This window comes from Physcomitrium patens, chromosome 2 (genome assembly GCF_059467195.1).
Source record: "Physcomitrium patens ecotype Gransden chromosome 2, ASM5946719v1, whole genome shotgun sequence".
NCBI lineage: Eukaryota > Viridiplantae > Streptophyta > Bryopsida > Funariales > Funariaceae > Physcomitrium > Physcomitrium patens.
The window spans coordinates 3,076,200-3,087,585 of NC_143411.1; the positions used below are offsets into that span (position 1 = coordinate 3,076,200).

Sequence of the window (11,386 nt, forward strand, 5' to 3'; positions counted from 1 at the left end):
AATCTCGACTGTTGAATTTTTTTTGGAATGAAAAGCTATTAGATGAAGTTTATCTTGTGTTCTCATTTGTGATAATATGGCACCCAAAGCAAAGTTTGATGCCTTTGTTTCCATAAAAAATGCCTTAGAAAAAATGATGCAATACAAGATTGGCACAAAAATAAAAGTTGATTTTAAAGCTTCAAAAGATGTTTCAGCTTCTCTACTCTACTCAAGTTTGTTATTGCAAGTCAAATGTGCAAGTGGGGCTATAATTCGAGAAAAGTCTTTAATAAAGATTTGATAATAGTTGATAAAGCCTAAAAAGTATTGAACATCTCTTATCATTTTTGGAATCTTCTAATCTATAATAGTTTGAACTTTCTCAAGATCCATCACAAGTCCATCATTTGAAATGATGTATCCTAAGAAGTCGACTTGAGTAGTGTAGAATATATACTTTTCTATCTTGGCATAGAGTCCCCCATCTCTTAATTTTTGTAATACACAATAAATATGAAGTTCATGTTCATTTGTATTTTCAAAATAGATTAAGATATTGTCTAGATAATAAATAAAAAAATTGTTCAAAAATTCTCAAATAACATTATTCATTAGATGTTGAAAATTTGCCAATGCATTTGTAAGTCCAAAAAGCATGACATTGTATTCAAAATATCCATACTTAGTTTAAAACATAGTCTTCTATTCATCTCATTCTTTAATATGTACTAGATTGTATGCTCCATGTAGATCTATTTTTGTATAGATCTTAGCTTGATTGAGTTGATCGAGAAGTCCAGATATCAAAGGTAGAAGCTATCTATTTTTAATGGTGATCTTGTTGAGTCCTCAATAATCAACACACATCCACAATGATCTATTTTACTTCTTCACAAATAAGATTGGAGCTCCTACTGGCAATTCGGAATGACGTATGAAATTCTTAGCCAAATTCTCTTCAATATATTCCTTAAGTTCAGTTAATTCATTTTGTGATAAATTATAGATTGGTCCAAATGGTAGTTGTGTTTCTTCTTGAAGGTCAATTGAGTAGTCATAGAGATGATGTTTTGGAAGAGTATCCACATTCTTCTTTTCAAATACATCTTGAAACTCTTGATATTGGCTTAGAATGCCACTTGAAGTCTTTGCATCATTAGAAATAGGTGTGGCATAAATGACACAAGATAATCCTTCTTTTGCACTATGCAAAAAAGCTCTTACATCTACAAACATATGTTTTATTGTTCTAGACTTATGAATTTCTACTGGATTAATTTCACTCTTAATTATACTTTTAGAAAAGTCAAGAGTACAAGAAATCCAATCTATGGAAGGATTATACTTTTTTAACCATGATAAATCTAAAATGAATAGATTAGAAGGAGATCTAATTATATTAAAGATTATGCAACTACTATGACTATGTATTGCTACATCTATAGGAAGTGTTTCATAAGTAATATCTCCAAAAGATAATGGATGACCATCTATAACTTGTACATGAATAAGTTTAGTTTTTTGTACTAATAGTATTTTATGACTTTTAACAAATTTTACGTCTAAGAAACAAGCTGAGGCTCTTGAATCTATCAAAGTAGAGGCTTTATAATTATTAGGTTCTAAATATACATCTATTATAAAATAAGAAGAAGGTTTTGAAGAGAAGATATGATCTTCATTAGAAATTATATGAGATTTCAGCTTCACAGTCTTTATTGTAGCTAGACAAATTTGTTTTCAGATACATTGTCTTCTTTGACAACCATGTTCTTTATTTTGTGGTTTTGTCACTTTTTTGGATAATGTTGAGCACTGTATTTAGATTCTCTATAATATAAGCACAATCTTTTTTAATGGCGATAAGTCTTTTCTTGCTCAGTAAGAGGTTTAAAATGTATCACATTAATTTGTATATCCTCTACTTCTAAATGTATGTGTTGGAGAGATATTGGTGTTGCCATCAAATTGTAGTAACATTGAGACTCACTTATGTGATTCTCAAATCGAAATTTAAAAAGTTGATTATCGCACTTCAAAGCAAAGTCAATTGCTTGACTCAATGTTTGAGGATCAAGTAAGTTGAGCATCAATTTCTTTACTTCATATTATAATCTATAGAAAAATTGGCTAATAAATGCAACATCATCCCATTTGATATCAATTACAAGTTGTCAAAATTGTGAAGCATATAATGTTATAGATTAATTGTCTTATTATAAAATATAGATATTGTTGATTGCAATACAAGTTGTATCATGTTCTCTATACATGGACCAAAATTCTATCAAAAATTCCTCCAGATTATCCAATATTGGATCTTGTTAGTCAAAAAAAGATGAAAACCATGATAGTGCTGAATCTGAGAGAAGTGTACCAATGAATCTAACTTGTGATCTTAGAGTTGGATAGCTTTGAGATTGAAGTTCAATCACAATTTTTACTTCATTGATAAATCTTCAAAATTTAGATCTTGTACCATCAAACTTCTCTAATAAGGCAATTCTTGGTTCTTTAACACTTGAAAGATGTTCCATTATGGATAGAAGGACATGATTTGGTGCAAATGTTGAAGCAACTCTAATCAAATTTAATATCCTCACTTCCTATCACTCTTCTTGATCGTTGTGGTAGTAAGCTAAGTTGATGCATTGCAAGCATAAACTCCTTGAATTGTTCTTGCATTTGTACCATTGCACTCTTTATTTCAACAAGCTCTATTATAATAATACTCAGAATAATATCTAATACTACTCAAGATAAATAGAAGAAAGGACTTGAGGACAAAGAAAATACTAAGAATAATATTAGTTTACAAGAAGATAATCTGCAACTTCTAACAGACTTATGTCTTATTATGAAAAAGGGATAATCCACTCTTAATTAAGATAAGATAAAGTATTGATTTTGTAAATATACTCTTCTCAATCTATTAAAGAAATGAATTAAAAGATGATGCATAAATCAATGAAATCCATGTCAAAAAAAAAGTGATAAAATAGAAATAAGAAAGTGTGTATATTAAAAAGAAATTGGAATGGCTTATTGCCAAAAGACAAGAAAACTTGAGACTATTAAAATTGGACTAGAAGCAAAAAAGGAATTGATAAGAGTGAAGTCGGCTTCATTCTTGTCTCTATATATACTATCTAACTAGGAGCTAGGTGGCGATATTCTATAGGACCTCCAATATATGTTGACTTTATAGGACACATGCCTTTACTTACAAGGCAAGTTTTTCTATAAGTTCACCACATAGTTAGCTTGTTCTTCAAGCTACCAATATGTGTGGCACATAGTTAACTTGTTGATCAAGTTTCTAACCTAAAAGTCAATAATAGACAATTATATAGTCAAAGTAGCATCTGAAGCTTCTATAAAGTTTCTTTAGAAGATATTATAGAATTAACTTACTTTTATTTACTTCTATCTACTTCTATCTATTTATATAGATAATTATTGGCTTATATGCATGACACAAGGACATTTGCATCACCAAGGTTGGAATTGAGGTGGAGCAAATGGACTTCAATAATCTTGCTACTACCAATAGAGACTATGACAAGGCTCATGCATTTGTTGTTGATGTAGAAAAGAAAGACACACATCAAATATCTATCATTCATCAATTAATATAATTTTTTACCAAGGCTATATAAACTCCAACTTCAATGCTTGCCAAAATATTGAGAATCTAAATTGGTTCTCTTTTACATCAACAATCCAAACAATTATAGTATCAATATTACTAAAGAATTCTATAGAGATCCTACTTTATTTGATCTATAAAGTAATGAAAGTATCATTGAAGCCTTTGAATTATTAAAAATTAATAATAAAGATGATAGTGAATGGATTCTAGACCTCCATGCTTCAAAACACTTTATTGGAGACTATTTTGCTTTTGATTAGATAAATCACACTCATAGTAACACAATAAATTTAATTGGAGACAATATCTATGTAATTGCATGACAAAGGTTCGTAAATTTATCTATGCTTATTAAAGAAATAAAAATCCTCAAAAAAGTTTGCTATGTCTATAGTCTTAGAAATTTATATAGAAAAAATAATCTATATTACATAGAAGAAACAATCTATCTTCTATATAATAATCTATCTATGATACAAATCACAAATATTAGCTATTTTTATATTTCGGACTCAAATAATGCATTGTTACATGTGCCAATAAACCACATAGAATCATAAGCAAAGATAGAAGGAATTATAAAAATAAAATATATAAATTTGAAAAATTACCTATACATAACTTTAATACTAATGCTGAAATAAAACTAATAGAGGTACCTAGGCAAAATGAAAAATTCTTTAAACTTGAAATACCTCACAAATCTGTTAATTCTCTTATCTATCTTTGGTACTTGTATTTGAGGTGCTTGTACTACAACATCCTTGAATATTTAAAAAAAAAAAAATAGTTTGAGGAATTCTTTGTTTTTCAACAAAAACTCAAACATGTAGTTATTGTTATTACAAAAAACAAACTAGAATCCAAATTTCTAAGGTAGCAACAACTAAGGCTACAAAACCTCTACAACTTATACTTATTGATATGTGTGATTTTCTTCCAATCAAATCCTTAACTCACTAATATAATTTTATTGTATTTATTGATGACTTCTTTAAAGTAAATTGAATCTATTTTATAATCACAATGGATGAATTTCTTGAAATGTTCAAGAAATTGCATATGTTGGTTGAGAGAAAAATCTCCAATCGCATTTAGTCACTTTGATCTATTCAAAGAAATAAGTTTATGTTGTAGGAATTCACTAAGTACCTACAAGAATAAGTTATTATGCATCAGCTATTTGTTGCTTGGACATTCCAACAAAACAAAGTATCAAAAAAGAAAAATAGAACTATCTTAAATAAGGTACAAACCATGTTGATAAATTAGAGCATATATTTATTTCTCTGGACTAAAGTTGCCTATAGTATTGTTCAACTTCTAAATTACAACCCTATCCAAGCAAACCAAGATATGCCTCTTAACTATCTTTTCTACTAAATAAAGTTAAATATTAGCTCAATAAAAATATTTGGGTGTTTCTACTTCATAGGAAAGAATAATATACAAAGATACAAACTTGAGTCTAGATCAAAATTCAAAATCTATCTAAGAATTGATGAAGAATCAAAAGTTTATAAAGTATATTTTTTTACCTTTTGTAAAATCTAAGTCACTCTTAATGACTTCTTTGATAAAACTAGTTTTGCAAGGTTAGGTCCCACAACAACAATCTTTAGTGTTGAATCCCTCCAAATACTTTATTTCTAAGGGACGACACTTAGTCACACTAGTGACAACAAAGATGCTAGAGTTGAAGGCATATTATTCTCCACTATCACTATACTACTCTATGACAACCACAAAGATTAAGGATCTTCTATATTCACTTCAAACTCTACTTCACCAAATCCTCCAACATCAAATTTGGGCCTCCTATCTATCTCTTAAAACACTCCTATACCATCTCCAATATTGTACTTTATGACCTATCATATGAAATTTAAAAACATTGGTAATTTATTTGATTAAAAGAAAGTGAAGTAATCATAATCCTATTTACATTTAAAATAGTATGTATAAATTCCTACAACCTTTAATAACTTTGGATATAACATAATGCAACATTTCACAAATTTTACTTAGATCATAAATATTAATGTTTAAAATTGTTGAAAAAATTGTTAAAAAATTAATAATAATGAATTCTAAATTGAAGTATCTTTTTATCCACTTCATTAGCACTTTGCTAGCAACCTTGTAGTATTCTTTCATATCCAAACCAATCCAATCTTCAATCCAACAGTGGCTATAATATTATTTATTTGAAAAAAATCACTTCATGAAATTACCACCGTTGCTCTCTATTAAATTTCAGATTTGATACAAAAATTATAAATACAGGTTTGACTGTCACTCTTGATTTTCTTTAACAGATTTCAATTTCATTCACTGAGTTCTGCACCAGAATACCACTTTGTTATTATTATTACTTTTGTATTTACATTCTGCAAAAGCCACCTCCATATCCTCGAGGCTAAATGAATTGCTTTGATTCAGATGTTTTAGTTTCTAAATAACTTGCATATCCACTCTCACATACACACATACACACAATTGAAGTGATAAAAGGTTAAGAAATACGTAACTGGACTTCAAGCGTTTGTGAATCTCGCCGCAGCAACTTCACATCTCCAGTGCGAAGCGCTTGAATCACTTGCTCGCATGACACAAGCAAACACAAAAGTTAGTATCACATTAGATCATGAGAGTATCCTGAATCATGTTGTATGGATAGCATTACAACCTGCGAGAGAGCTTGAGAGGAACCCCGTTCTTTGGTCTCATCTTGCAATCACAACGAGAGAGAGATCGAGAAAGAGAGAGCGAGAGAGCGAGAGCGATCACTGAGACACATGTATTTTGTCGAAATGAAGCCTTGAAAGAAACCATAAATAACTGTGTTGAACAACTGATGCAGATTCTTCGACAGCCTCTGCAGAAAAGCGCGGACACCTGCTACAACAATTCGAGAACTAAAGCCTTCCAAGCGCCAAGAGTCATCGATATGAACCTTTTGCCGAAGTGGGGTCGAAAATTTAAAATTGGAACGAACTTCGACCGGTGGTGAAAAGATTTGAAAGTGACAAATCAAGAGATGCGGTATCTTTTCAAGTATTCTTAGGGAGTCTGGAACAATATCCACTTCTCAAGCATGGTGTCCCTTGACAAATTGGGCGACGAATGAGGATGAACAGGCTCCCGGGCCTACACCGAATCTTTTTGAAGCCGGGTACCAGGGAGGCAACTCCTCTGCTTCACTCACACTTGGTGGCCAAGGCTAAGATAATTCAATCGCGCTCTGCGGAGGAAGAAGCACGTGAGCGTTTCCACTGCCATTTCTCTCCGGTTTGGTGATTAGAAGCGTCTGTCGGTCACCAGGTGGGCAGTCTTATGTACTTGATCTTCGAGCCAGAATTGAAAGGGAGTTGGCTTAGATTTTGGCAGTGTATTATGCATTTAATTTTTCGGTGCAATTCTGATTCGAGTTTCGCTCGGTTCCAGCTACATGGAGTTGGTATGATTACAGTGTACAGCGGAACTGTGTCGAAGTTGTTTTGAATTTGGTTAGAGGAGGAGAATAAGTGTGCGTGTCTTTCGTGGGGTTAATTATAAACCCGGTGTGGTCATCTAGAGGAGGAAATTGTCATCGGAATACGGGATTGAAATGAGAGCAATTTCTGAGCAGTTAGCCTGTGGATGTCTTCACCGCGCGAGAGGCTCAGATTTTCGTGGGTTTTGGTGAAAGTGAGAGTATTCGGGATTGGGTGGGATTGTTTCGATTCGCATTTACGCATGCCCTCGCCGCGTTTATGCCTCTAGCTTGCCCGTCTTATGAATAGGTATCAACTGTGATGTCTTCTATTTCAGATAACTATGTCGAGTTTGTTAACGCGTGTATGAACTCCCAATTTAAGAATACACGCGAGGTTTTATAAAGGGTTCTCAAGTATATTGTCACATTTTTTAGTTGGTTCAAGTAGAGTTGTACTCCTGCACTCTGTTCCTGTATTTGTCAGCCTCTCTGCTAGGGGTATTTACAGAGTGTACCTGGTCAAATTTTGCGCCATGAACGAGTAGATGACGGTAGCGTCGGAAGCACAGCCACATCACACTAAGTCCTGAATCTCAACGCAAAGTAGATTCCCAAGTTAATAAATACTTCACAAATTATTTTGAAAGGAAAAGGGTGATTCTTGTTTCAATTTGGGTTGCAAATCGTGAGGAACTCAACCCTTAGCAAAGTTTCGACTCTTAGATTACGGAAGAACAAATATGTTTTTATGTGAATGGAGCCTTTGAAATTGAAGTGCAATGTGATGCTATTACTCTAAGTTAATTAGAGATATATAATGAGGCGGGACTTGGGACTTGCTGTAATGCTGCCCTTACGGCTATGTATTGTCACATTCCCTTGTGCTCATCTTCCATTTCTTATTTTTTCTCACCTGCGATAGACGTCTTCACGTTTTCTAATGACAAGAAGGTTCTAGCTTATTCATGCTTTGCTTGACAGCGATTGGTGCCTAAGAAAACACGAGATTCATTCTCTAATGCTTTTTACCGGCTATCCTCTGATCCACAACATAATATATTTTTATACTTTCACAGCACCAGAATGGCAGCCAACAGTGCAAAGTCAGCTAGACCTGTCGAGGGAAGGAAAGGCGCTAAAGATGAAAGTATCGCCAAGGCTGCAGGCGTTGTTGTTGCTAGCGGCATAGCTTGGAGCTTGTTCAGATCGATCACCAGTAGGGGGGAACAGCAGGTGCATATTCATTAACACGCCACACTGCAGCCTTTCAAGAACTGTCCTAATAATTGTAATGTACCCAGCCCCTAACGAGATTCGAACCGAATTGTTGTGGTCACAGAATAACGGTGACACATTGAGCAAAGAGGTGAAGCTGAATGCCGGAGATGCTGCGCTTGGGGTAAGTAGTACAAGGGGCACATCAGATCCTGCTGGAAGAAAAATTTCAAATTTCGGGTATAAGGCAGCCGGAAAGACTGTTCAAGTGCATGATGGCGATACTCTGTGGGGGCTTGCGATGAAGCATAATGTGCGCTCTCTTCCAAATCTCTCTTTTCTGATGGGATTTAATTAGCATTTTTGTTGACCTTTGCATGTTGTCTTTCGCTCAGTTGTGGTGAAGCACACGAAGTGTATTTTGCCAGTTCATACATTGAATTTGATTGAGATTTGTTGAGTGTGTTTTGCCATGATTCTGAATTCAGGTTTCGGTGGATGCGTTGATAGCGATTAACGGAATCAAAGACGGAGACAGTATAATTGTTGGGGACACGATCATCCTTCCAAAAGCTCTAAAACCTTGAGCTTGTTATGGCACAGAAAGGCTTTAAATACTTCATTAAATTCTGTCATTCGGGATAGCAACTTTTCTGGTGGATGTTATCATGTTGTTGCATCCTTTTGGTATTGTCCTCTATGTGGCTTTACGATAATCGGCAATATTTTAGTTCATCTGCATTGTTCTCAGTAGGTGTTGTATTAAGGATTCCTTTTGAAACTGTTGTACAATAAAAAGAAGTGTTTATGAGTACTTCGTCGTCTTCAACGCTGTCTGGTCACTCTAAAACTCTTCGTATTATTTATGAGGCTACTCTAAAACTCTTCATGTTGTTTATGAGTACTAGTGGGGTTGGAATCTTTGACCGTGTTATCAAATTATCCTTGAGGTGAATCTCAATTATGAATACTAATTTTTTTCTTCTTAATTTTTTATTCGTTATAGTATCATTATGATAACCCAAAATATTTTTTTTAGTATCATTTGAAAGATAAAAGAATTATCTTTACAAATTTTTATTTTTAGAATTTATCTTTTTTATTTAATAAGTAAAAATATAAAAAATTTAATGTACCTTTTTTTAGATGTATTCTTCTTTTGTTGTTATTCTTATGTTTCTTATTTCTTTAATTTCTTTTATAATTATGATTCTTAACCACAACACTGATTGTAAATAATTCTTCAATGATGCCACTTTGAAATTTAGATAAAGAGATGAATCTTGCCTTTACACTTGGTTATCCTTATTTTTATCTAAATTTCATACTTCTAGCTTGTCTCGTTTTCAAAAAAGATGGATGTTAATAGAATTTCTTAGTTTTTTTTTTTTTTTTTTTTTTTTATAATTTTATTTTAAGTACTTGATTTTCTTTTAATTTGTTTATTCTTCCAATCTAATCAAAAGATTAATGAAAGTTGCAATAAGAGGCCATAATAATGACTTTTAATGATTTTGTAGGCAATAATCGTACTTAGAAATAAGAAAATCTTAATGAACTAAGAGCAACTGGAATTTAAGTGATTTTTAAGAACAAAGAGTTATTTTCAGCTTTAATAGTAAGTCCTAGCTTTAGCAGTAGCTTTAATTGATACTTTTAACTTTGGTTTCAGTTTTGATCTAGAACAATGTGGAACACTATTGTATTCTTGACTTGAATAAAAGAATTCATAATCTTTAAAACACATTATTTTTATACTTTTTTATATGTTTATTTCTATTATATATTTCTTCTTTTTTAGTTATTTTTTAATATATAGATTTAATTATATCATCAATAGAAAAATATAGAAGTAAAAGAATTGTCAATTTATAAGTTAAGATTTTTATACTCTTTATTATTGCTAGTATGTATTTGTTTATATTATAAGATTTCTTATTTTTATTTTTTGTGAGTATTTTATTTGAATAATATTAAGAATTTGTTGTTTAAGTAGGTGCAAAATAAATATCTATTAAAAAGTGGAAATATAAGAGAATTCTAACCAAAAAATGATATTTATAGGAGAAGAATCAAATCCCTAGTATACCAAAGTGCATGACAACTAAAAAAGCCATTTAAAGGTAGTTATATAGGAATTATTATAAACTTTTAGAAAATAGTAAATTTTAAATAAAAAAAATCTTAAAACTAAAAAATAGAAAAATAAAAAATAAAAATTTAAAATAAAAATTCATAAATTTTACTTGATGGAGAAGAAATAAATAAAAAAATGATATACATATTTAATACAATTGAAAAAAGATGTCTTCGAATTACAATAGATGGAAGTGATTAGATAAGATAAATTTAAAGATAATAAAATAGAACAAATCAAACTATTAGACTTATTAATTGATATAGATGTTGATAAGAATTAATTTTTAATTAAAAGTCAAATAAATTTTGGCTTATTGCAGAGAAAAATGTAATTAAAAAAATAACACTAAATCTTAGAATTTAAAAGAAAAAAAGAAAAACTCCTCTTTTACCAATATTTTAGACTTGTTTAATTTATAATAGAATCAACTATCTAGTTTTTGACTAAAGAGACTAAGGACTATAGACAATAGCAAGAATCTTTTTAAAACACAAATACAAGATATCAAGTAGAGCTTATAAGTTGAAGTAGTTGATTGCACATTCTACTATTGAATAAAAATCTATTATGCCATATAAATTGCACAAGACTTGGCATAATGGTGGATTAAAGCTTAGAAGACTATATTCTTAAATCTATTCATTTTTTAAAATAAATATTAATTTTAATTATAATATAATCTTTTAAATATAAATAATAAGAATTAAAATTAGTTATTAGAAGGTAATTTTAAATAAAACTAATTTTAGATATAATTTAATATTATTAAATTTAAATAATTTATTAAAAAATTGTTATAGATATCTAATGAGAAGATTCTAAAAATATTCTTAGAATATTCTATTAGATTCTAAAAGGTTCTATAATATTTTAGAAAGATTTTAAAAATATTTTAAAAGATTTTAGATGGTTTTTAGAA

At 30.8% G+C, this 11,386-nt stretch overlaps 1 protein-coding gene and 1 long non-coding RNA gene across 5 annotated transcripts; one reads left to right on the forward strand and one right to left on the reverse strand.

The window, feature by feature from the left end:
• Nucleotides 1-5,855: 5,855 nt before the first annotated feature.
• Nucleotides 5,856-6,303, reverse strand: LOC141044845 (uncharacterized). Its single transcript, XR_012216578.2, has 2 exons — nt 6,166-6,303; nt 5,856-5,975 (listed from the first exon to the last, which is right to left on the reverse strand). It is a non-coding gene; the product is annotated as an uncharacterized LOC141044845 (long non-coding RNA).
• A 461-nt stretch (nt 6,304-6,764) lies between these two features.
• Nucleotides 6,765-9,141, forward strand: LOC112295297 (uncharacterized). Of its 4 annotated transcripts, none has more exons than XM_024546684.3 (4): nt 6,765-6,896; nt 8,189-8,345; nt 8,452-8,640; nt 8,816-9,141. In XM_024546684.3, exons 2-4 carry the CDS (start codon nt 8,196-8,198, stop codon nt 8,912-8,914), a joined length of 438 nt encoding a protein of 145 aa, XP_024402452.1. In that variant the 5' UTR covers nt 6,765-6,896; nt 8,189-8,195; the 3' UTR covers nt 8,915-9,141. The 4 variants fall into 4 exon arrangements, with proteins under 4 accessions (XP_024402452.1, XP_024402460.1, XP_024402444.1 ...); XM_024546692.3 differs by having other exon boundaries at nt 6,878-7,094; XM_024546676.2 differs by having other exon boundaries at nt 6,878-6,958.
• Nucleotides 9,142-11,386: the final 2,245 nt, after the last annotated feature.

Excerpts from the sequence above, each read along its gene's own strand:
- LOC112295297 (XM_024546684.3), top strand. The coding sequence starts at position 8,196 with ATGGCAGCCAACAGTGCAAAGTCAGCTAGACCTGTCGAGGGAAGGAAA. Across the intron at positions 8,346-8,451 it reads CCAGTAGGGGGGAACAGCAG|AATAACGGTGACACATTGAG; the intron begins GTGCATATTCAT and ends TTGTGGTCACAG. Across the intron at positions 8,641-8,815 it reads GGCTTGCGATGAAGCATAAT|GTTTCGGTGGATGCGTTGAT; the intron begins GTGCGCTCTCTT and ends TTCTGAATTCAG.